The 27353-nt window shown below is 40.3% G+C and overlaps 1 protein-coding gene across 1 annotated transcript in view; it reads left to right on the top strand.

Moving 5' to 3' along the window:
- LOC126996665 (unconventional myosin-XIX-like) overlaps positions 1-27353 on the top strand; it is a 46939-nt gene that overhangs the window by 6780 nt on the left and 12806 nt on the right. Inside the window, exons 2-8 of the mRNA XM_050857373.1 lie at positions 5897-6090; positions 9265-9407; positions 9632-9757; positions 11076-11269; positions 16113-16245; positions 21165-21338; positions 24134-24224. Of these exons, the coding sequence (XP_050713330.1) occupies positions 5907-6090; positions 9265-9407; positions 9632-9757; positions 11076-11269; positions 16113-16245; positions 21165-21338; positions 24134-24224 (1045 nt within the window). The 5' untranslated portion in view covers positions 5897-5906. The remainder of the gene's footprint in view (positions 1-5896; positions 6091-9264; positions 9408-9631; positions 9758-11075; positions 11270-16112; positions 16246-21164; positions 21339-24133; positions 24225-27353) is intronic.

Genomic DNA, 27353 nt, shown 5'->3' with positions numbered 1-27353 from the left:
GTGTAGGTAGGAATAACCCCTCACACAATTACTTCTTAAATGGCACTCCTCTAAGTAGGTCTGGGTGTGAGAGAGAATTAGGAGTCCTAGTGAGCGCTGACCTCCGTCCTAAGGCTCAATGCATTCAGGCTAAAAATTGGGCAAACAGAGTACTTGGTTTCATCTCAAGGAGCGTAAGCAATAGGAGCGCTGAAGTCATTCTCAAACTTTACTTAGCACTAGTTAGACTTCATCTCGATTATGCAGTTCAGTTCTGGCCCCCCTACTATAGAATAGATATCATGATGTTAGAATCTGTACAGAGGAGGATGACAAAGATGATTCAGGGGGTGAGAAACTTGCCTTATGAAGACAGGCTGAAGCAGTTAAATCTACACTCGCTAGAAAGGCGAAGGTTGCGAGGAGACTTGATCGAAGTCTATAAATGGATGAAGGGATTTAATAAAGGGGATGTCAATAAGATTTTGATAGTAAAAGAGCTGGGTAGGACGCGTAGCAATGGTTTTAAGTTAGACAAATTCAGATTTAACAAAGACATAGGCAAGAATTGGTTCACCAATAGAGTGGTGGACGAATGGAACAGGCTTGGGGGCCATGTTGTGGGTGCCAATACCGTAGATGCATTCAAGAAGAGGTTAGATAAAGCCATGGATGGTGAGGTAAGGTGGGGTTGAGTGTACAGGAGCTGCCTTGTATAGGCCAACCGGTCTCTTGCAGACTCCTTACGTTCTTATGTTCCTATGTTTAAGTATGATTACCTGAAAACATGCAGCAAAAGCACTATAAACTGCTAGGAACAGCTTGCACATTCAAAAATACAGGTATCCATCTTTTTTTCCAAAAAAGTCCATGAATATTCAAATTCACAAATGGTGAAGCTGTGAATAGTGAGTCAACTGTATTTTCAAAGTTTCTGTGAGAATTTCCGCTGTAGGAAATTAGTTCCAAAGCAGAGAGGATGTATGGAGGGTTCTACTCCCTCTCCTCCTAATGCTCTATCCAGGAAGTACATTATCCTAAGCTTTTGATAATGCTGTTATTAATTAATACCTTCAAAACCCCGTCAACACAGAATTGGTGATGAGCAAGCAATGCAAAATTTAATTGCACCATGGCAGTTAGTGCCATTGAACTGTTGTGAGCAGCTTCGTCCTACAGTCTCGGCACCATTACAAGCACATAAATGGATAACTTGCTGAATTTTGAATGAGGTGGCTTTCACAATGTTCAGATCCACAGATAGAGAGATGGTTAATCCTACAGTTAATGTTAGATCACATCATCTGTTGAAATCTTTACATGACAATAAGCTTCTTAAAGTAACTGTCTTTTTATTTGTGGATTTCAACAGTATAAAAGTCACATTCTTCCAAATTCGGAAAGTCATCCATAGAGAGAACAAACAACGGCATAGTTACAACATATTTGAAGAGCACTAAGACTGAAGGCCAGTGCTGTCTGCACTAGATTCAACAGAACCCATAACTGGTACATTTATATTTTGCATTGCTTGCCCACCACAAAATTTATATCCAATTTGTTGTAATAATATTAATCAATAAAAGCAACATCAATACCTTATGATTATTGTTATTATTACTATTATTATTATTATTATTATTATTATTTTTTTTTTTTATTATTATTTTTTTTATTTTAAGACCGCCTACCTTTAGCGCTGGTAGGCTTTCTTCAGGGGCCTGGTGGTTGGCCCAAGCCTGTCATGGCGCAGGCAATTTTTGTAGTGGCGCCATTTATGCTTGGCTCATGCTGCCCCCTGGAACTCATTCTTGATTCACTTGGACGGTTTCTTCTAGAGTCCGGGTTGATGGGTGGTCTTCAGGACAGCATGTAGGTAGTCTTAGGCCACTCGGCGGTGACTGAAAAATCCCAGTTGGTAGCAGGTAGATTTGAACCAACGTCATCCATGGCTCAGTGAATGTGGAGCCTGCACGCTAACCACTCAGCCACCGCCTGCCCATAACATACTTCCCAGAGTTGAGTTGTGCTATGTATGGTGAGGGAGCAGAACCTTCTGTGTATCCCATTTGCTGATTGGCTGTGATTTTTGCCTACAGAAATTTCACTGAAATTTCAGGAATAAAGCCAGAAAGGATAAAGGTAAACATGGAAACTGTGTTGGGGCTAAGAAACACAATTATAACAATGAGTAAATGTGAATGGGGTTTGCAAAGTAGGTGCTGACCTCATAGAATATGGTGACAAAGTGGAGATTTGACTTTTAAGCATTCTAATGGGCTTTCTTTCATGCATGGTATTATGGTATTATGACATGAAAGTCAAATCATGGAATATTTGGGGTTGCTGCAAAGCACAGATTCATGAACGAGTTGTGGCACTGTGTATCATTGTAGCTACATATTTTTTTTTTTCTTTTTTCTTTTTTTTGCAAATACTTTTAGTGTCTTTTTCAGAGGTTTCATGTATAGTTGACACAGCACTCCACTGACTCAAAATTTATTTTTAGACCATTAGCCTCATGTTCATGTAATGATAATTGCTTAACCATGTAAAGGGTTACTGTCAGGACTAGAATGAGGAAAAAGGTATTACATCGATTAAAAGCATATGACTACATACTTTCAAGGAAAAAATGAGGGGACTTCAGCAGCCTCAGCACTAACCAGGCACTTTATATTATTATTATTATTATTATTATTATTATTGTTATTATTATTTTGAGACGAAACGGGTAGAGAAGGATGAGTGCGGACACTACTTGGTAATGCTGTTTGTTCAGCAGCCTCCAAACACCTTAGATGCTGAGAAAGAGAAAATGAAAGTGAAAGTGATTAGAGAGAAGAAGAAAGAGGGGGAGAAGATTGCAGTGAATCAAAAAGACCAAGAAACAGAGTGAATGACTTGGTTTGTCACCCCGCAGGGAATACATAGGAAGAACAGGCATCAGAAGACCTATCGGTCTATGGCGAGGGTGTCTGTTTACTACCGCTACTACTAGTAATCTACATGTGGTAGAACAGGACAGAAAAGATGAAGGCTCCTCCCCACCCACCTCTCCTTCCAACAACGTGCCGGCAGGAAATAGTTAGAAGAGAACACCATGTACCTTTGAGGAAGAAAGGGACATGGAAATTTTACAGTAAAGAGAGAAATAAGAGGAAATTACTACCCTTAACTTACACTACCTACACTACCTAAGCTGTGGGGGAAAATGACTTCATTATATAAGAACATAAGAACACAGACACACAAGGAGACTGGAAGAGGACGAGTGGCTTACACAGGGCAGCCTCAGGATCCCCCCTAATACTCACGATGGGTGAGGTGTAGTTTCAGGGGCACAGGTGGAGGCTTGATCCTCGTTTTACTGGTGGTACTAGGCACGGCACCAGTAACCTGTCACCTTACTGCACCCACACCTCACTCCACCTGTCATGCGAACATTAACTGTTGCTTTTCTCTATTGTTAACTTACGCTACTTGCAATCTAGGTTGTGGGGGAGAATAATATGGATTTAGGTTGACGTCTTGCTGCAATCTGTCTGAAAACATGCGAAGGGTCAGTATAATCTTATATCCCTGAAGTACTTATCCAATGAAGACTTGAAGCTATTGATACTCTGTGCGCTAACTACTGACGGTAGGAGTCTATTCCAGTGATCGATGACTCTATTATTGAAAAATCTTTTGCGCATCAATGTGTTACATCGGTTTCCCTTTAACTTCATACCTTTGCTGCGTGTTATTGTGTTGGTGTCTCTCTGAAATAGACTATTTGGTTTAATGTTGTCGAATCCATTAAGGATTTTGAACACCTCAATTAAGTCCCCTCTTATCCTTCCCTTTTTAAGGGAAAACATATCTAAACGCTTTAAACGCTCGTCATATGGCAAGTTTCAGAGCGCTGGAATTTGTTTGGTTGCTCGTCTCTGTATCCTTTCTTGCAAAACTTGATCTTTGATATAGTTCGGTGACCAGAACTGAATGGTGTATTCTAGGTGTGGTCTTACAAATGCTAAATATAATCTCTTCATAAGTTCGGGTGATTTATAATCAAAGTTTCTTGATATTAATCCTAACATCATATTGGCTTTTTTACTCGCTGCAGAACATTGATCACTCATTTTAAGAGTGTTACTGATAATGACACCAAGATCTTTCTCTTGTTTTACTTTGCTGAGCTCATGTCCTTGAATCTGATATTTAAAGTTAGGATTTTTTTCACCTATGTGCATTACTTTACATTTATCTACGTTAAAACTCATTTGCCATTTTTTGTTACAGTCGGCAAGTCTTATTAAGTCTGATTGAATATTCTCGCAACTTTGACTGTTCATTACCTTACCTCCTAATTTGGTGTCATCGGCGAATTTGGCTACTTTTGATAGGATATCAGTTTCTAAGTCGTTCACGTAAATTATGAATAGTGTTGGCCCCAGGACCGAACCTTGGGGCATGCCACTGGTGACGGGTTGCCAATCCGATGCTTCACCATTAAGAACTACATGTTGTTCTCTGTTGGTGAGCCAGTCATGAATTCACGCACACAGATGGTCGTTAATACCGTGGGAACGCAGTTTAGAAATAAGCCTAATGTGAGGAACTTTATCAAACGCTTTCTGAAAATCTAGGTAAATTACGTCATATGGGCTTCGGGCGTCCCAAAATGTATAAACATCGTTGAAAAAAGTTAATAGGTTGGTAAGGCAAGACCGATTACTATGAAATCCGTGCTGACTATCAGTTATCAAATCATTCGATTCAAGGAAAGTGATCATTTTATCCCTGATTATTTTTTCGAATAGTTTAATTAGGACAGACGTAAGGCTGATAGGACAATAATTACTGGCTTGTTTTTTATCTCCTTTTTTAAAGGAAGGGAGAGTGGGGATGCTATGGCTGTGAGTCTGAATCCACTCTTTAGAACTAAATGGCCATTGGCTAGCAATCTCATCTGCCCTTTGACAGGTCTTATATTTCATCCCGCTGGGTGTCTAGTCACCCTCATCACTAGATAGGCCAGTTTAGTCGCTGACAGGCCGACCATGCAACAGGTCATACAAAGGGCAAAAAAATTTATAAGGTAAAATGGGTTTCTCTGATGCAGCCTGCACCCTGTAGTCTTCACTTCTCATATTTTGGTTACATTGGGTGAGGGTTAACTGTACAAACAGTTCTATACCAGTAAACATATTTAATAAAAGTTTCTTTAAGAGTGCCTCTATGATGTGAAAAGTTTTCTCATCAGTGTCTGCGACTATGTTTCAGCAGTTTAGCATCGGAATTGTTTACTGTATTTGCCGACATTGAAAATGTACCCCCATTTTCAAGTGCTGTGTTTTGAAAAAAAATCCTAAGCTTAACCAATTTTACTAAGATGTTATGTTGGTTGTTTCAGGATTTATAGTGCATGTCTACCATATACTAATGGACCAACACCATATTGTAATATATATGCCATACAGTAAACGCATTTTCCCTTTTTACCATTCTGCAACAACTCTAAAATCTTTGTTTACTAACACCACTGTTGAATGAATGCACCAAAACAGCAAGTGAACTGACAACCAACTAAACTGAAAATGAACAAACATGAACTGAACTGAAGAGTGCTGATACAAATGACACTAAAGCTGCCAACTCCCACACTAACACCCAAAACAGCACCAAAACAGAGCACTACCTATAGGCCTAGATTAGGCATACAGATAATTCAACACTAGGCGTCGAGGATGCTCTACATATTTTTAGGTCTCATTTTGAGGAAAAAGTGGGTCTTCAACTCTGGCAAATATGGTAAATATAACTACAAACTGGTGGCGTATTGACATGAGGATAAAGGAATCTAGATTAACCATACTTTGTTATCAGGCAGTCGTACATCATATGGTAACCAAATTAATTATATTTTCAGGACCACAACAATGGAGGGTAGACCCAAGGTCCCACCACCAGTCCCCAAAAAGAAACCCAAATATGATGCTGTTGGCTCCAAGACAGTTGAGCCTCAAGAATACTCACCTTCAGATTCTGTGTATCATGTACCTAGGGAGCAGCTGCTGGCTTGTCAAGATCTCCTAAGACTTCCTATCTTGTATGATGACATAGGTAAGCAACTGCTTGTTTCTTCTTGAGGATAGTATTATTAACAATTAAAAATTTATTTTTCAATCTGGTGAATTAAGCCCCCTAAAATGTGATTTATACCTGGAATTTTAAATTATTTTATGGTTATCATGTGGAAGATTCTGTGGTATTCCATAAATGTTAATTCATCTTTCAAGGACAGTGACATTGATTGCATCTAACTGGTGTGTTTGAAAACTCATGAAATATGAGTCTGTAATGGTGGTGTAAGAAGGTTGTATATCTTTGTGAATCAAACTGGGGATGAACATAATTTTCCAACCGTGTGATTTATAACTTATACCCAGTTTCATAAGTACTTTATATCAATACACAAAGCATTTTCTGCACAGCCTTATCCCTTTCTAGTTTGTAGGTAGAAACTGCAATATAAAGATAGAAAAATAATTTTAGGCTGAAAGCAACAACAGGACTCACTGCATATGAAAATTTCATGTTTTATATTACTTCTTTTGACCAGGGTAGTTTGACCCTAAGCTGGCTTCTGCTTTGGCTCTGAATATTTTTGTCTTTGGCTTCATGACTCCAAAATCTTCAACTTCAAGGTCTCTACCTGATGTAGATCCTCCATTAGGAGAACAAGGTTGACAAATATAAGCATGCATGGAGTCTTTCAAAACAAATCGGTCACACTGTCTTTTTATTTCTGACCTCACTTTATTGGCTCAGTTGTACAGAATTTCATTCAACTAAGTTGAAATCCTGTACTGATATCTGTGTTTGATTCCTGAAATACGGTATGTAGCTGTAGACAACTCTTAGGTTTTATTTTTCTTATTATTGAAAATGATATTAATACAGACTTTCCATTTATCACCTGCCCAATAATTTGAAACTGCTGCTTATGCAACTAGCTTTAGTATTAGTGATAGATGAAATGCTGAACATTTGTTCTCCACCTAGTCAACTGTTCTTCATGACCTAGGGAGCATGAAACTGGTTCAGACAAAAATATTGTTTATTTTTGCCCATTTTCCATCATAATGATGATGCCTGTTCTCTTTATTCTTGCCTCCTGTCTTACCAAGTGCAGGTTCTCTTTCAACATCAGTAAATATTGATTTTTTAAAATGAGGAAATGCAAAACATTGCCAAGACATAAACACCAAATAGTAGAGTTTTAACTTATTTCAAAACTTTTCATTCTTTTTAAGGAAACAGAAGGAGAAAAGTAACCGAGACAGATCAATAAATAGCACAAAACAGTCACTTGATACATTGTGAAGGGAGGTTGGATCATTCAAAGCACTTCAGTCCACAAATATTTCTCATATTCACAGTGCTCATGATTCCATGTTGATTTCAATAGGTAGCTATGCCTTCAGAAAGCACCATTACTATTATATTGTGTGCATTTCAAAACCACATATTGTCAGCTGAATCTTGATAGGAGATGGTAAAAAAATCATATGCTCAAATCTCAAATCTAACCCAAAATCTAATTGTTTCTGAGGAAAATACATCATAACACTAACCATGATTTTTAAGGCAGTGAAATCAGTAGACTCTTGAGCCACAATTATTTCATATATAGCAAAACCTTTAAAATGATGTGGATAGTTGTTCACATGGCATTGCTTCTCACTTTATCTTCGTGTTCCATCTTGAGAGGCTGAATGACCTGACATGTTCTCACGAGTATGCAGTGACAGTCTCAAAAGTTCAATGCGCTCAGCACGCTTGAGAACCCCGTAGAACTGTGTGATACCTTCAAATATAAACTTTAAGCTGCAGAGAGTGCACTGAAGAGTGCCCAAGATCTAGGAGTGGATTTGTTTCAGCAGACACTGGAGAATATTGAGGAAAGTCTTGCTGCCAGGCTTGAATCGAGTCCAATATTAGGCTCTATCATGCTCTCCTGAGGAGAGACAAGGAGAGGAATGTCAGGGGTCTTGCTGAAAAAGTCAAGGGCCATTTGAATGCTAGTCATTTCCGACCTGCTCACAGTGCCCTAAAGAAGCTCTGCTCTGAGCCTCCCTCTCAGGTGAGCACTATCCAAACACCTCTTGTTGGACATGGATGGGCAGAGGGCTCATTGGGCTTCTGAGACTCATTATTGCATATATAGCAAAATCTTTAAAAAGATGTGGATATTTACTCACGTCAATGCTTCTCACCTTATTTAGCATATATGAACTATTTTATTTGCATGAAGAAGGGAGCATATTACATTTTACAAATTTGAAGAGAAGACTTATCATCATGTATATAAAGTAACCTGCTTCCGTGGTGCAATGGTTAGGGTAGGTGGTGGCTGAGTGGTTAGCATGCGGGGCTAGCATTCACGGCGCCATGGACAACATCGGTTTGAATCCCCAAGCTAGCACCTGGGATTTTTCAGTCACCGCTAAATGGCCTAAGACTGCCCACATGCTGTCCAGAAGACCACCCATCAACCCGGACTCTAGAAGAAATTGTCCAAGTGAATCAAGAATGAGTTCCGGGGGGCAGCATGAGCCAAGCATAACTGGCGCCTCTATAAAAATTGCCTGCGCCATGACGGGCTTGGGCCGACCACCAGGCCCCTGAAGAAAGCCTAACTGTGCTACAGGCCGAGATGTTGAAAAAAAAAGACCTAGCTACAAATCTGCTGGCCCAGGTTCAAATTCTGGCTGGGCAGTTGGCGTGCAACTCACAGCGCTGTTGATCCTCCCTTTTGGGATGGTTAGTAAATGGGCACTTGTGGAAATCTGGTAAACTGTGGTAACACAGATATCACACCAGCCCTGTGTCCTGGGGTAATGGGTCAGTGCGATGGAAATGAGCACTGAAGCCATGAACAGCTATAGCGTATGCCCACAATTAGTACATAAAGGACCAGATTTAATAGGATAAAGACATAATTAATCTTGGAGGTAGTCACATAAATGACCACCTTTAATATTTTAATTTAAAAATCATATGGTAATCAGAATTGAGGAAGCATAAGAACTGTTTTATTAATGCTGGCTTCAAACCTTCAGATATGGAATTTCAAGATTGTGAGCATCATTGTAAAACTCAACTGAAAGGCAACATTACTGATAGCTGGTATACCAGATAGTCTTTTTCAATTTTATCATAACAAAAATTGCTACATTAATGAAGAATTAACCAAAATATGTTGGTTGTAAATGATAATTTTGTGTGTATTAGTGTTGCAGTGTGTACAAACCAGGTATGAAAAAGGACACTACTACACCTGGGCTGGCCCCACCCTGGTGGCTGTTAACCCTTGCCGCCCTGTCAGCCACCTTTACACCACCAATCAGATAGAACATCACCACCAGCAAGTTGAGGTAAACCATGAACATGTATTGACTTTAATCAGATTTAGATGAAACATTCTAGAAGAGTGCAATTGGGATTTTCTCTGTGAATATTAAGAGTAGAAATAAAACTGCTACATGCAGGTTGTGATAAATATATTATTCCTTCCATCACTTATACTGATAGAATACTTTTTTTGTGTTTAGTGTGATTTTCATTATTATTTATTTGAGTATCTTGATTTTATTTGAAGATTGGGATTGAGGGTCACATGCCACATGTGTACAGTGTAGCAGGTGTGGCCCATCATCGCCTTCAACATGACATTGGCCTTCTCAATCAAGCCATTTTGGTCTCTGGAGAGAGTGGTTCAGGAAAGGTAGGTACAATCTGATCTCATTTGAGACACATATCTATAATGTTACTTTACCGTAATGTGACCAGATTTTTTAAATGAAAAAATGGGACATTATATACTTGTGTATATATACACATGTATATACTATACCTATACAGTCGTCCCTCAAATAGTATGGTTTCCAATAGCACGGTTTCGGTTTTATACGGATCGTCATGGAAGAATTTTTTTTAGGATTTTTAAATTTCCCGCTCGTCACACCAAGTAGCCATGGCGTGAGTGGCAACACTGTTCTACCAAAACACCCGCTGAAAGCACCCCAAAGCGTTCGAGAAAGGTGTTCACCTTGCAGAAGAATTCAGATTTAGGAGAAGTTACATTTTGGGATGAGTTACGTTGCGGTAGGGAGAGCATGTCACGTGAATGAGAGCAGTGTTCGCTGTATCTATCATAGTGTTAAATAAATTCTTGCCGCAGTAACTGCCAGTGCTCCAAAAATGCTGCAAGAGTAAAGATAAAGGCCGTCCTTATACTAAGCCTCATCGTTGCTATGGTAACGGCGTCTCACTCGCAGCAAAATGGGGTACGCTTATCTTCCTGATGCAATGGAAGCACTTATGTGTTTGTTTAGGCCGCCATATTTGCTGATGACGTCATCACAGCACAGAGGTGTTCCACTTCTCATGTGATGCGAAATTTGAGTAAATTGGAGGCCGTGGTGACATGTGGCATACCTCTATACATGACCCAGGTCTAAAATCTGGTCAGTTTAGTTTAACCTCCCTCTGTCTCCCCCAGTGTGTATGAAGGTAAAGATGGCTAATAGTGTATTGTACAGTGGATTTAGCCATTCAATTCTTTCCATTCTTGGGGAGCATCAAGGCAGGATGCCAGCTGTAGCAAGTAGGTTTGTTGCCCTGCTGCCCTGTGTAGGCCATTTGGAGCTGCCCTATGTATGCCATTAGGCCTCTTGCAGTCTCCCTATGTTCTTATGTTCTTATGTAACCAAAACCACACAACAATAATGATATTTGAGTGAAAAACAAAAGTACCAGGTACTGTAAGGTTATGAGAGGAGCATGTTAATGCACATTCCATGCTGTTTTGCTAGCCTCATATTTGGTTCATATATACATCAGTTTGGAATAGACGAAAATGATGAGTTATTTGTCTATAATACATGTTTGGAATAGATTGTGATAATGTCATTAGTGTAGTGTCTATGAATGACAAGTTTGTTTTAAGATCATTTAGTAATAATTATTTCATATTCCACAAATTACATAGGAGTTTTCCATTATAATGCTGTGATGATAATATGCCTTCTAATATATTACAGACTGAATCAGCTCGATATATGCTTGGGTATCTAACACATGTTGAGAAGCATTATTCTCGGGGACAGAAAATTTCTTCAAAAGATATCTCAAGAGATAAGCAGCCTGATGATATTCAAAAGAAAATATTGGCTTCAAATCCAATCCTAGAGGCTTTTGGTAATGCTGCAACACTTCGTAACCACAATTCCAGCAGGTAATAACTCATTGGGCAAGTCTTATATATTGTACACAAACACATCTTCCCAAATATATCTGACAGGCTACAGGCCTCAACATAGGGACAAGTATATAGGTGTATTGTGTGTGTGTGTGTGTGTGTGTGTGTGTGCACTTGACCCTCAATTTCCTGAACAATTTGGGGGAGCACCTATCTGGGAACCACAAAAGGCTGAGAATTGGACATCGCAACAGCCCAAGGAAACAACCCTATTGCAGACGTTTACAATACTCAATCCAGTATTGCCAATATTCAGTACCTGCCCTAGACTTTTACCACACTTTGTCCAACACATCTAAAAGAGTACTAACTAAAACAAGTTATTTGAATACTTTCATTACATGTCAACGAAGGATGCACCATTTGTTTGCAGCCACGAAGTATTTGCCATTATTAGGTGTTTATGCATATCATACAATGCATTGGTAGTATTTACTTATAAATGCTTCTTTTTATAAAGGTCAGATAAGAAAGATATGAACTAATAATAACGATCATGACTATAAACATCTGCTCAGTTGATAATTGTAAATAAGCAGACAAGAATGTGTCCTGAGAAGAAGCTTATTGAACCTGTTGTGGACATTTTGCTGATGACACAGTCAAATTTAAAGAGAGAAATAAGTAACATTACAGAAATAATAAATAAAATTAAAGGAATTCAACGACTCTGAACAAGAATATGGAGCTTAGTGAATTAGTGAACTCATTGTGGAAGCAACATGACCGCCAGTGCCACCACAACAACAACATGCGGCCACCTAGCAAGTGTTCCAGACATTGACTGGGGAAAGGAATTTTTTGTATGGTCAGACTTTTGTTTCGATTCCCAGATTTGACGAGGCATATGTCAAGCAACTGCCAGACTTACCGAACCCCAGACTTCTTACTTGGATTCTCTTTCAGTTCCTGGACTTGAATGGGCATGTCCAACCATTGCTAGACCCAGGATTTTGTCCTAAAAATCCTATATATATATATATATATATATATATATATATATATATATATATATATATATATATATATATATATATATATATATATATATATATATATATATATATATATATATATATATATATATATATATATATATATATATATATATATATATATATATATATATATATATATATATATATATATATATATATATATATATATATATATATATATATATATATATATATATATATATATATATATATATATATATATATATATATATATATATATATATATATATATATATATATATATATATATATATATATATATATATTAGGTTTTGGTAGGCCGAGGGGTTATTGTTACTGGTTCAAAACCAACACCAAAAACACCTCCATTTGACACAAAAGTTCCCAGATGTCCCCAGCATGAAATATACCGTATTATGCGGCGTGTAGCGCACATTATTTTTCACTCAGAAAATGCCAAAAAAGCTACCCCAGTATGGTATACGCCTAAGGTACAAATTTTGATTGATTTAAATAATGAATAGTGTGATGCAATAGAAAAGTGTGAATAAGCAGAGGAGAGGAGGAGGAAACGTGCAGCAATAAAACCGTACAGGTCACATGAAGAAGAAGACGTTCCCATGTGGTGCGGTGTGAACATGAAACACAGCACACAAGACAACACCGCCGCGGCGCACCAGTCACCAGTGTGCCGGGTACCTCAGCGGTGATGGTTAAAGTGGCTATTACTCAGGAACAATACTGGTGGAGCAGGGTGTTTCCTGACATGACTGTTCAGCGATCATGGGGTGGACTTGGATGGATTAGTCTGGAGCTAATATTTCTGCTGTGCAGCGGCCCGGTCAGCTGACATCTTTTGTGATATATGTTCAAAAGAGCGGATATCCGTGGATGACGAAAATGTTTACTGTAAACGCATTTTTGTTTTTCATTACAAAAATAACCATGTTACAGCATAATATGATTGAAAAAAATTAATCAACATCTATTTCTACCTGAAAGTAGATATACGGTCTCTGAAAGTCAAGATAAAGACCAAGATTGCCCATCAAACGTGTGATTAGTTCCCTCAGTAGCTCGGCGAAAGTAACGGCTTGCACACTGCACAGTGAGTGAATCTACCAACCAACCCTTTTGTTTACCATTTCAAAGTCACAGCTGCTCAGGGTAAGAGCAGTGTAATTCTTCAACCAACAGTGGAACACTTTGAACACAGAGAATGACACAAAGCAACATACTGTGTCATAGTCATAATTATTGTAAGTATGGTGGCCAAATGTAATACTGCATACACACTAAGTTCAGGGGAAATGTGGAGTTAAAAAAAAAATCTAAATATATCTTAGCAAATTATAGGTGCGTCTTATACGGCGAGAAATACGATATATATATATATATATATATATATATATATATATATATATATATATATATATATATATATATATATATATATATATATATACACGTTTCTCTGGCTTTTCTGATCTAATTTATTGTCCTCTCAATTTATTATACGTGTTTAAGATTATTTTTTCACTTACAGGTACCTCTTGATTTCCACAAGTTTTGTGTTGGTGGTGAGTTTGTGTAATGTAAACATGGTACACTTCATGGTCAACAACATTGTAGCACTTCTTGCAGGACTTGTCCTTAGAAGTAGCCCAGTACCACAAAACAGTGCAGGGAAAACATCAGCCCTGCATTCTTTTGACCTATTAGTCATGCAACATTGTGCAGCATTATGTATAGGAGCTAACAATTTGTACCACGGCATTGCTACTCAAGCACCACGCCGAGTCATTGCTCAGGGGGTTGTGTGGGTGGAGGGGGCAGTGTTTGTAAACAAAAAAGTTGTTATATGAGTACGGTTAGTGTCACCTCCACTGCATCTTACCCTCTACAAATGCTGTGTTCAATTATGATTGGTGTTTCAAGTATAGGGCTGCCTATTAGAGCTGCTTACCTAGATTTCTTACTTAGATTGGGAGAACCCCATCTAGAATCAAGTGATGCCTCCAACCAAGACAGCAAATAGAGTCCTTTAGATGATCTACTGGTTGGCTAAAGTGGCATCACCAAGACCACACAAACCACTGCCATAATACTCTTGAGCAAGTGGCAAGACAATGCAGTCAGGTTGGCAATCCCGAGTGGAGACACAGCACAGGACACAATTTTACAATTCAAAGTGATACTCAACAACCCAAAGGCAATCAAAATCATACAAAATTTGACCAAGCGAGGTGTCGAAATGCCGTTTAAAAGCATTAACAGAATTCACTACGACAACTGATTCAGGTAAATTATTCCAAATGCTAATGACCCGCACAGAGAAGAAACGAACTTGAACATCAGTGTTGTAACGAGGAACAAAAAGCTTGAAGGAGTGGCCTCTTGTGTCTCTGTTGTGATTTCTAACAAAGAGGTGACCTAGATTAGGACAAAACCCTTTCAGAATGTTGAACACCATAATAATATCAGCTCTGATCAACCTTCCTTTAATGGAGTAAAGACTTAATCTAGCGAGATGTTCACTATATGGCAGATCATGAAAACCGGCAATTTTCTTAGTCCACCTCCTCTGAACATTTTCTAAAAGCCTAATGTCTCCTGTATAACCAGTGAACCAAACCACAGAGGCAAAGTCCAAGATAGGGCGAATATGAGAGATGAAAACTGCCTTCATGAAATCAGGAGATCTGCAAAGGGTACCCTTTAAAATACTGTAACCAATGCCTCCAGCCTTGCCAGTGAGTTCTCTCACATCCAAGTGAAACTTAAGAGAGGAATCCACCCTGTCCCCAAGATCTTTATAGTTATCTACATCTTGTAAGGCTTGGTTTCCTATAAAAAATGGTAAAGGAACTGGAGAATCAAGGAAATTCCTACAAAAGTTCATTCTAGCACATTCACCAACTGAGAAAGATAAACCCCAAGAACTGCTTGTGTTGTAAAGAGTGTTAATGTCTCTCTGCAAAATACTATGAGAAATTAAATGGTTAGACTTAGAAATTGCAGTAGCTAGGTATAATTTAGATCATCAGCAAATAAGCAAAACTTAAAATTTAGTTCTGAAACAACATGATTGATGTAGGTGATAAAAAGCAAGGGACCAATTACTGACCCTTGGGGAACACCACTGCTTACGTCCGCCTTATAACTCTCACTACCATGGACAACTACTTGAATCTTTCTGCCACTCAAATAGTCTTTCAGCCATCCCAGCAAACACCCCCCAGTCCCAATTATCTATGATTAACAACATCAAAAGCTTTCTTGAAATCAAAAAATATATCCACTGACATACCACTATCATAGAAATTACTCACATAGTCATAGGTATATAACAGTTGCTCAGAAACTGATCTGCCCGATCTAAAACCATGCTGATGTGGGGAAAGTAAGTTATTATCTTCCAAATAAGCAGTAAGTTGAGACACGATTATTCTTTCAAAAGATTTACAGCACACTGATGTCAAACTAATTGGTCTATAGTGTGATATTAGTGTGCTGTAAATCTTTTGAAAGCTGCATGAATATTGTGTGGGACACCATTTATGTTGTGTGCAGCTGATCCACTGTCCAGTTTGCCTCACCCACCTGCAGGGAAAAGTTAAGCTTATGGGTACAATAAATGCAGCCCTGGAATCTGGCACCCACTGAGAACTAAGCTCCTGCCGTGCACTAAACCAAATTCATGTATTTTAAACTTGTGGGAAAGGAGAGGTACCTGTACTTGACTTCAGTTGAATACTTGTACTTTTACAGAGAACCATTTGGTTGGTGTTTATTTAATTATTTAAATGTAAAGATACTTAATTTTTACTGGACCCCAGATTTGGAAAGCTCATACGCCTGCAGTATGGTGGTGAACGACTGCGAGGAGCTGAAATTGATACCTACCTCTTGGAAAAGACAAGGGTCACTCATCAACCCCACAAAGAGCGCAATTTTCACATCTTTTACCAGGTAATATTACCAGCATTTACGTAATTATGTTATTATGCAGAGAAACATTAATAGGAAATATTTCCATCTTACTCTGTAGTCAGTGGTGGCCCTTCAAAACATTTAGGTAGAGATAAATGGCAAAAGTAAAGTTAGGGGCTTTCAATAAATTGTGAATTTCCTTGGTGTTCATTTCTGTCTTACTCTTATGGCCCCCTGATCTTGTGGTGGGTAAGAACCCATTGCCATGGGACACAAGGTAAGTGTGACATCTGAGTTGCTATAGTTTACCTCTCTTGAGTTTCCCAAGGTACCCATTTATTGACTAGCTTGAAACAGAGGATGACAGGTGGGTAGACTGAGTGTGTTGAAAAAAATCCTTGCTCACCATGTTCTACTGCAAAACTAAGCCATAATAGAAAAAAAAAAAAAGAAACATTCAATTCCTTCTTGCTATCCTTCCATCAAGCTGATGCAAAGGTGACTGAAATCAGGCTTGTAAGGTTATATGTTTCATATGAATGCATTGGCTAATGTCAATTTTGAATGTGTTAGATCCACCAAACCATCCACCAACCATCACTTTGTCCACTAATCCATCCACCAAACCTCCCTGTGTCCACCAGTCCATCCACCAACCCTTGCTATTGTAGTGCGGCGACGGCCTGATGAACGAGCCTCCCATAACCCACTTAGCCAGTGGGGTACCTCTTTGGCCGACTGGTGAGTGGCTCTCCGTCCACGATGGTCATGGGTTCAATCCCAGGCAGCCGGGGAATACCCTCACTTTGTCTTGATTAATTTCTCGTGTTATTTCGATACACGCAGAGGCCGTGTTGGGAAATAGGAAGGATGGAAAATAAGCTCGCGGGGCATTACACTGGTGGCATAGCGGTGGGCATCCTTTCCTGCAGTTCTGTTGAGTTTCCCCAAAGGGGTAACAGGTAGGATGGCCCATGCTCCGAGGGTAATAGAAAATGGGAAGAGTTGGAGGTATGTCTCAAAGGGACATTGTGGAGTTATGTCTCAAAGGGACATTGTGGAGTTATGTCTCAAAGGGACATTGTGGAGTTATGTCTCAAAGGGACATTGTCAACACACAGAAATTAATCTACATAGGGGGGAAAGCCGTGTAGTGCGGCGATGGCCTGATGAACGAGCCTCCCATAACCCACTTAGCCAGTGGGGTACCTCTTTGGCCGACTCGGTAAGGATTGGCTCTCCCGTCATGCTGGTCGCGGGTTCAATCCCAGGCAGCCGGGGAATACCCTCACTTTGTCTTGATTAATTTCTCGTGAAAATAGGAAGGATGGAAAATAAGCTCGCGGGGCATTACACTATGTCCACCAGTCCATCCACCAACCCTTCCTATGTCCACCAGTCCATCCATCAACCCTTCCTATGTCCACCAGTCCATCCATCAACCCTTCTTATGTCCACCAGTCCATCCACCACCCCTCCCTGTGTCCACCAGTCCATCCATCAACCCTTCCTATGTCCACCAGTCCATCCATCAACCCTTCTTATGTCCACCAGTCCATCCACCAACCCTTCCTATGTCCACCAGTCCATCCATCAACCCTTCTTATGTCCACCAGTCCATCCATCAACCCTTCTTATGTCCACCAGTCCATCCACCACCCCTCCCTGTGTCCACCAGTCCATCCACCAACCCTCCCTGTGTCCACCAGTCCATCCACCAGTCCATCCACCAACCCTTCCTATGGCCACCATTCCATCCACCAACCCTCCCTGTGTCCACCAGTCCATCCTCCCTTATGTCCACCAGTCCATCCTCCAACCCTCCCTGTGTCCACCAGTCCATCCACCAACCCTTCTTATGTCCACCAGTCCATCCATCAACCCTTCTTATGTCCACCAGTCCATCCACCAACCCTCCCTGTGTCCACCAGTCCATCCACCAACCCTCCCTGTGTCCACCAGTCCATCCACCAACCCTCCCTGTGTCCACCAGTCCATCCACCAACCCTTCTTATGTCCACCAGTCCATCCACCAACCCTCCCTGTGTCCACCAGTCCATCCACCAACCCTCCCTGTGTCCACCAGTCCATCCACCAACCCTTCCTTTGTCCACCAGTCCATCCACCAACCCTCCCTGTGTCCACCAGTCCATCCACCAACCCTCCCTGTGTCCACCAGTCCATCCACCAACCCTCCCTGTGTCCACCAGTCCATCCACCAACCCTCCCTGTGTTCACCAGTCCATCCACCAACCCTTCCTTTGTCCACCAGTCCATCCACCAACCCTCCCTGTGTCCACCAGTCCATCCACCAACCCTCCCTGTGTCCACCAGTCCATCCACCAACCCTTCTTATGTCCACCAGTCCATCCACCAACCCTCCCTGTGTCCACCAGTCCATCCACCAACCCTCCCTGTGTTCACCAGTCCATCCACCAACCCTTCCTGTGTCCACCAGTCCATCCACCAACCCTCCCTGTGTTCACCAGTCCATCCACCAACCCTCCCTGTGTCCACCAGTCCATCCACCAACCCTCCCTGTGTCCACCAGTCCATCCACCAACCCTCCCTGTGTCCACCAGTCCATCCACCAACCCTCCCTGTGTCCACCAGTCCATCCATCAACCCTCCCTGTGTCCACCAGTCCATCCACCAACCCTCCCTGTGTCCATCAGTCCATCCACCAACCCTCCCTCTGTCCACCAGTCCATCCACCACCCCTCCCTGTGTCCACCAGTCCATCCACCAACCCTCCCTGTGTCCACCAGTCCATCCACCAACCCTCCCTGTGTTCACCAGTCCATCCACCAACCCTCCCTGTTTCCACCAGTCCATCCACCAACCCTCCCTGTGTCCACCAGTCCATCCACCAACCCTCCCTGTGTCCACCAGTCCATCCACCAACCCTCCCTGTGTCCACCAGTCCATCCACCAACCCTCCCTGTGTCCACCAGTCCATCCACCAACCCTTCCTATGTCCACCATTCCATCCACCAACCCTCCCTGTGTCCACCAGTCCATCCACCAACCCTCCCTGTGTCCACCAGTCCATCCACCAACCCTCCCTGTGTCCACCAGTCCATCCACCAACCCTCCCTGTGTCCACCAGTCCATCCACCAACCCTTGCTATGTCCACCAGTCCATCCACCAACCCTCCCTGTGTCCACCAGTCCATCCACCAACCCTTGCTATGTCCACCAGTCCATCCACCAACCCTTGCTATGTCCACCAGTCCATCCACCAACCCTTGCTATGTCCACCAGTCCATCCACCAACCCTCCCTGTGTCCACCAGTCCATCCACCAACCCTCCCTGTGTCCACCAGTCCATCCACCAACCCTCCCTGTGTCCACCAGTCCATCCACCAACCCTCCCTGTGTCCACCAGTCCATCCACCAACCCTCCCTGTGTCCACCAGTCCATCCACCAACCCTCCCTGTGTCCACCAGTCCATCCACCAACCCTCCCTCTGTCCACCAGTCCATCCACCAACCCTCCCTGTGTCCACCAGTCCATCCACCAACCCTCCCTGTGTCCACCAGTCCATCCACCAACCCTCCCTGTGTCCACCAGTCCATCCACCAACCCTCCCTCTGTCCACCAGTCCATCCACCAACCCTCCCTGTGTCCACCAGTCCATCCACCAACCCTTGCTATGTCCACCAGTCCATCCACCAACCCTCCATATGTCCCTCAGCTCATCCACCAATCCTCCTATTCACCAGTTCATCCACCAGTGTTTGCAGGTCGAATCACCAACTCTCCCTGTCCATCAGCTCAGCCACTAACCCTCCTCCTCTCCACCAGTGCACCTGCCAGGCTCTGCCACACCACAGCCACACTTATTTACCTGGCTTTATTTTTCTGACCCTGTATTGGCACATCATTTGTTTGTCTGACTTAAGGATACCTACATCTCAAATTTCTTTGCTCAGTGTACAATCTTTAGTAATTAACCCGTACAGCATCAGATACGTACGATGTACGTATTATTTTTTAATACCGTTGAACGTCAGATACGCACGTCGTACGTACTTAATGTATTATTTTTCCCGTTACTGGAGTGTGTCGAGGGTCATTTCTGTGGTGGTGCCCTGGTAGACTGATCCTTTGGGAATACTGACCACCCAATATATTTCATTTATTGCCATAACTGGCAAGCCTGGCAGCCATTATTCTGGGTACAATTTTTTTATTTATTTTTTTTTATTTGTGTGGAAGTTGGAGGTGGTTTTGGAGATAGTGATGTGGAAATTGAAATGGTTGGTGGTTGGAAAGTGGTTTGACAGTGTTATGGGTGAGGTATAGTGGGTACACCGACATCCAGAACCGGCAATTTTGGCAAGGAGGGGACCATGTATAAACTATAATTGCGTGAGTGAACACTCTTGTGGGCAACTGTACATTGAGTTGAACTATCAAAAAGCTCAAAATGAGTTACTCTCTAACAATATATATGTGTGCTAAATATGTTGAGAGAAAACAATTTACTGATACGCATGTACAATCCAAGAAAGTCTACAGCAATCAACACGACCATTTTGCCTCCCATATTGACAAAAAATGGCCCAAAACACTGACTTCTAGGCGATGATAAGCTAAAAGACGTTACATTTCTTCATTTTCATGGTTTTAAGCTGTTTTATGCAAAAAAAAAAAGTTTTTTCCTCCGACGCTGGGGTGGGGAGGAAAATACAAAATACCAAAATGCTGTATGGGTTAAGAAGTACACATTGTTATTTGTGCCATCTGAGTTAATTTGGTTATGGTTGCCATGCCTGCTGTAAGGATAAAATAGAATGGATTGGGGCTCCTTGTTTACTAAAATGATCAGTTATACCAATAATATTAATATTCATTTCCAGAAGTAAGAGTAGCAAAATAGTGAATTTTTTTTCTCTTGACATCATATTTAATTTTCAACATATTATCTTACTGCATTTTTGTTTGTGTTCAGGTAGTATCTGGAATTAGAGCAGGAATCATCAAAGGCCTACCAGTTGGGGAAGAACAGAAGTTTGCCATATTATCCCTTGAGACCACTCCTTCAGACATTTCCAACCTTCAAGAAACCCTACATGCCTTTAAGCAACTACAGTTTTCTGCTTTACACTTGGAGCAAATATATCAGGTTTGTGTTTTCTGGTTTTTGTTAATAACATTGCAGTTGGCAACATGAGGATGGAAATATTCCTCCAAAAAGTAGCATTTTCTTAGGTCACTCCACTTATGACAGTTAATTACATATATGTCTAAAGTCTGTTCACTTAAGTCCAACCCAAGCTGACAACATAAACCTAAGTGCTTGCAAGCTGAGTGCTGATTGGCTACTGCTATGGCTTCCAAGTTTTCTTTAACCTCAGTTTGTGTTTATCTCACGCAGCACTTTCTGGTAATCTGTACTGTGCTTATGAACACGCTTAGGTTTATGTTGTCAGCTTGGGTCAGACTTAAGTGAACAGACTATAGTTACAATAATGGAAATTTTGTGTGTATGTTTTATGGGGAATCCCATTTTTTGTCATGGAGCTATCATCAGTGTTTTGTTTGTAAAGCCTAAAAGGGATCCTTGTCACATTCTCTCTTACATATTATTTTTACAGCTCATTATGATGGCATAATTTAATACAACCATTCTGGTAGTAATGTATGTATTTCTTGTTACCTCCATGTATCCCTGCTTATATTTCCTTAATTTGTCATTCACTCCTATGTAGTCTTCTCTTGCTGTGTCATGAATTGCAGTGTTTATTTTCATTTGCTACTCCTGATTCTCACACAACAGCATGATAGTGATATGCATTGCATCAACTGTGGAATCAAAGGCTCTTCATCTCATCCACTCTCCTCTAACTAGCAGACTTTTACCTCTTGAATTTTGCTGCAGTGTTGCATCTCTGTCTATCTTCTATTGATATTTTCATGCTGACTGCTCTTCTGAACTTGCTAACTGCATGCCTCTCCCCCCGTGGCCCCATTGCACGCGACTTTCTGCTCTTGCTCATACCTAACGTATCGAAATCCCTTATGCAAGAGTTAACCAGCATCTTCATTTTTTTATCCCTTCTGCTGGTAAACTCTGGAGCAACCTTCTTTGTCTGTATTTTCCCCTGCCTATGACTTGAACTCTTTCAAGAAAAGAGTATGAAGACACCTCTCCAACTGAATTTGACTTCTCTTCTGGCCACTTGTTCTGTTTTCTTTTGTCTTAGCAATGCCTGATGGGCTTTTTTTGTTGTTGCTTTTTTTGTTTTTGCCCTCGAGCAGCCTCCATTGCTGTAAAAAAAAAAAAAGCTGTCAGTCATGCTTAATGGACAAAACTTAATTCCACATTTGATGAGGTATACCAGCAACAAATATTTATCTGAAGTGACCTGGCAAGAAGTCTGCATGCAATGATTAATCTATGGAATGTAAGAAAAATGTAAAATAAAGCAGCAACAAAATATTATTCCATGCTACAGGTTCCTTCACTTCTATCAGTATGTATGATCATGCATGTTGTTGGGGGCATACACAGAAGCTACATGTGGCCTCAGTGTTCATCTTCATTACCTTGACCCTTGAGCCTGTGGCAGGAAATACCTGGGACACAGAGCCAGTTTCACATTCAAGCTACTGCAGTTTACCTTACCCTGGTTTCCCCAGGTACCCAATTATCAACCAGCCCAGAAGGGAGGATGAACAGCTAGGTGGGCTGTGTGCCAATTGCCTGGACTGAGATTCAAACCTAGGCATGCAGCCTCGTAGCTAGGCATCCTAACCTGCATATTATCATGCTAATCATGCTATGCATGAATGTTTCTTATTCTAGTAATTTCATAGAAATTAATATCCCAAAGGTTTAGGCCAACTGGCTAAGTCAAAACACCCACAGTCACACAGGTTTGCACTTTTCATTGCTATTTTCATACATTTTAATCTTTATGCTGTTTTATACAGTTTTCTGGAGGTTCCAAGTTTAGTAGAGAACAATGACAACAAAAAAAATAGTTCCTAAGATAGGAAATGAGATATGGACATACAGTATTAATAAAACCATTACCATGTTGAGTGTTAACTTTGGTCTTGGCTGTGAGCCTGGAATGGATTACCCATAAATCCATGTATTTCATTATATGCTAAAATAAATGAATGCTATAATGAATGACATTCTAAAACCCGCCACATCCAGGACGATGCGGGTTTGCATCCCGCCCGGTGCCACTAGCTGGGATTTTTCAGTCTCCACCGAGTGGCCTAAGACTACCCACATACTGTCCAGAAGACCACCTATCAACCCGGACTTTACATTCTCTCTCTAAAAGAGAGGGTCATTGATTAGCTCCCAGGGGCAGCATGGGCCAAGCAAGATGGCATCACCACGAACACTTGCCTGTGCCACAACAGGCTGGGGCTGACCATCAGACCCCACCAAGAAAAAATAGCCTACCGGCACTATGGCTGGAAACAAACAAACAAACAAAAAAGAATACATTAAAGTCGCTTTTACGGACCTTGATATGACGAATTTCAGTTTTAATGAATTTTTGGGCCAGTCCACTAAATGCGGTATTTACTGAATAAGTTTGGTAAATGTGGGGTTAGGTTTGGTGGTGGGACAGGCAAAAATAAATACATGGTCAGTGTAGTGTATTTTCCATATGTAAATATAGTTTTAATTTCCCCTTATTCAGGTAGTATTGTGGCAACTCCTTGTATGTAAGTATGTGAACATTCATCCAATATAACAAACAAACTTCTTTACACATGAAAATGGTCAGAAATAGCAAACCTTCAGCTAGTATGACGAACAAAGTTTTTTATATGCAAAAAATTAGGATCCCTCGGATATAACGGATTTCTTTATATAAAATCACCCGCTTCCCTGTGATTGATTCATTGAAGTGAGGGCTTACTTTATGCTTTTTTCTTTTCTTCTTTAAGGTTGTACTGGCCTTGCTGTACTTAGGAAATGTTCAGTTTAAACAGGAAGAAGGAGGAAATGGCAGTTGGACTATCAACAAGGAGGATAAAGGTATTATTCCTCTGCAGTAAATTTCTTTCAGATTTTATTTCTCAGTCAACGTGATGTATCCAGATACAGTGAAGATAAGGCACCTTTTGACACTTCTTGCAGAAAATAGTCCCTATGTGATGAATTAGGTTGTTTTTATATTTATGGTGAGCCTTTATGTGACAGACTTGTTTTGTTCATGAGTTACAAGCAGTGTATAGTTTACTACTTGGAAATCCAGTAATAGACTATTTAATTCAGGCACTAATTTGGCAGATGCCATGAATATAATATAAGTTTTATACCTTATTTTATCAAGATATGCTGCCTATCAAGTAGATTAATATACACAAATTATTGATATGTATAATACTTGGTAAAGTTTACCAGCACAGACTAATGAGATGGCCAGTAACTTTTCCCATGTTAAACTCGTGTAAATTTCAGTCAGATATGTTCAGTTGATCAGAGTCATCATTATTTGTTTCACAGAGTAGGCCACTTATACAGCTGATGACATTAAGAAATTACCATACATTCATTTACACATCATTTAGATACTTCAGCAGGTACATTAGGACTGGGTAGACAAGTAATTTAATATTTAGGGTATATATAAATCCTTTGACCTTTTTCCTCCATAGCCGAATGAGTTTCACAAAACTGTTTCTTCAGGCTGTTTTTTTATTTTTTTATTTTTTTTATAGTAACTGGAATTGTATATATTGCTTATACTTCTGAGTGCCTGGAGAGTTTGAAATTCATATCTATTTATTATCTGTATATTGAATTCAGCATATGCTGAATTCAATCTTATTTGCTGATGTCACAGTGCTCATTGCAGAAAATGAAAGTGAGTTACAAAATTTGGTCAGAGTTTTTGATAGTGTATGTAAAAGGAGAAAGCTGAAAGTAAATGTCAACAAAAGTAAAGTGATGATTTGTGAGCGGAGTAGAAGTGAGGTGGAGTTTGTATGCCCATATAGAGTGGGAATTGAATGTGAAAAAGAATGCAAAATAATTTTGAATGGTGAAGAAATGGAGGAGGTTAATGAGTTTACCTTGGATCAGTTATGTGTAAGCAAGGTGGTACAGAAGGAGTAACAAGAGAAAGGGCATTGCAAGGAAGAAAGGTGGTGGGGTCTTTGGGACGAATCATGAATGGCAGAAGTGTGAGCATGGAGGTTAAGAGGGATTTGAGAAATACAGTAATAGTACCAACCCTCACATATGCAAGCGAAACATAGGCCTGGAATGAAAGTCAGAGGTCTAGAGTGCAGGCAATGGAAATGAGTTATTTGAGGAGTGCTTGTGGTGTGAGTAGAATGGATGGAATGAGTAATGAATGTGTGTACGAGCGTTTTGGAGTCTGTCACGTGGGTGAAGGGAAGGAGTGTGGAGTGGTGGAGGAAGTGAAGTGACAGACTTTAAAGTGGTTTGGCCACATGGAGCGAATGGAGGAGAGTAAGGCCCGTACCAAGATTCATGAAGGTCAAGCCGCATATCTTCCCTTCGACAATGTAGGCACGGCCTCAGACTGTGCCTTCAATCCTTACCACAAGTCGCTTAGGAAGGTAAACTAGTATATAATGCACATACACACACTGCATCCTACTTTTCACCTACCAGATATAATGCACACACACACATACACACACACACAGTGCTATTCATGGAGGTATAATACTTCCATGGTACTATTACAGCCATACTTTAGTCCGTTTCATTCCGTCTGTCCACTTGCGAACGTAGATGTGGCACCTGCACATTGTGAGTTTATGATTGGTTGAAAATCAACTTTCTTTTCAGTGATACATTTGAATGTTTGTGTATACAAAAAATCATCAAACCATCGTTTATGAACCGCAAATAGAAGATTTGCATCGATAATATACCATACAAGGACACGAAGAAACAACTTGTATATCAAACAGTATAGTCTGATCATACTCAAACGATCTATAGTCTTTCAGATACTTACATTTCATCTCATTCAGGTATATAAAGTGACATACGACTCTGTAAGTGTCTATTCTATACATAAGGAATTTTGGTGTTGCATGTATAAATAACATGGATAGCCTAATATTCGAAATAGCCTTGCATTGCATTCAACAGTTATTATTTACTATTTCATGTGTTTTTTTCGTTATTAATCGTTATTTACATGCAGTAAATCATTAAGATACAGTTTATTTGCACTTGAAGGGCCAGGTGTCTTAACCCTATTCGTTCCGACCCGGGCCACATTTGCCCCCCCCTGAGGATTTTTGTCAAAACGATCATTTTTTTTTTATTACCAAGTTTAAAAGAAAAACAGACCTACTGATAAACGTAGAAAATACCGTAGATTAAGATGCGATATCAAAAATAACCATAGGAGCCTCCGTTATCTTGCTAAACACGAATATTTAGAAACACCGACGCGAATCATTTTGAAGCACGGCGATACGCTGTGAAAAAAAAACCAACGTTCAAACGCCTCCGGATGACGATATTATTACTGTTATAAGTATTAATATACCTGTATTGTATAGTGCTATACTGCATGTTCTGCATCTTTTATGTTAACAAAGCTTTAGCTGATACACTAAACAGACCAACAAACAAGCTAGCTGTAATAAAAACATAATAAAAACGTACACAGCCCGCTGTGTACGAGAGTTATTCAACGGCAGTTGGCGACACGAGCTTGTGATTGCGGCGAGGCGATGACGAATTATGGCACATACAATACTTATTTTGACACTACCATAAGGTGATAACTGTGTCTCGTACATATGTTAATTTCTTGTACTTTGGCCAGACAATTCCTATATATATCTATTAAAGAAAAAAACTTACGTGCTTGGAGTCAGAGAGAGAGAGAGAGAGAGGCCAGTCATAGGCTATTTGACCGTTTGAACCTAGCTCCCCTCTCTTCCATCTTTCATAGATATATATATATATATATATATATATATATATATATATATATATATATATATATATATATATATATATATATATTAACCAGGCAACAATGATAATACCCAAAATAATATCAGTGCCAGTGTCACTTGCTGCGAAATATTCATGTCATTCATATTCAGTTCCTTTCAATATAAGCAAATATACTCTTATCGGCAAAAAAAAAATTTAGCGTAATAA

The sequence above is a fragment of the Eriocheir sinensis genome, chromosome 10 (genome assembly GCF_024679095.1).
Source record: "Eriocheir sinensis breed Jianghai 21 chromosome 10, ASM2467909v1, whole genome shotgun sequence".
Taxonomy (NCBI): Eukaryota; Metazoa; Arthropoda; class Malacostraca; order Decapoda; family Varunidae; genus Eriocheir; species Eriocheir sinensis.
This window is presented reverse-complemented; position numbering and strand designations above follow the sequence as displayed.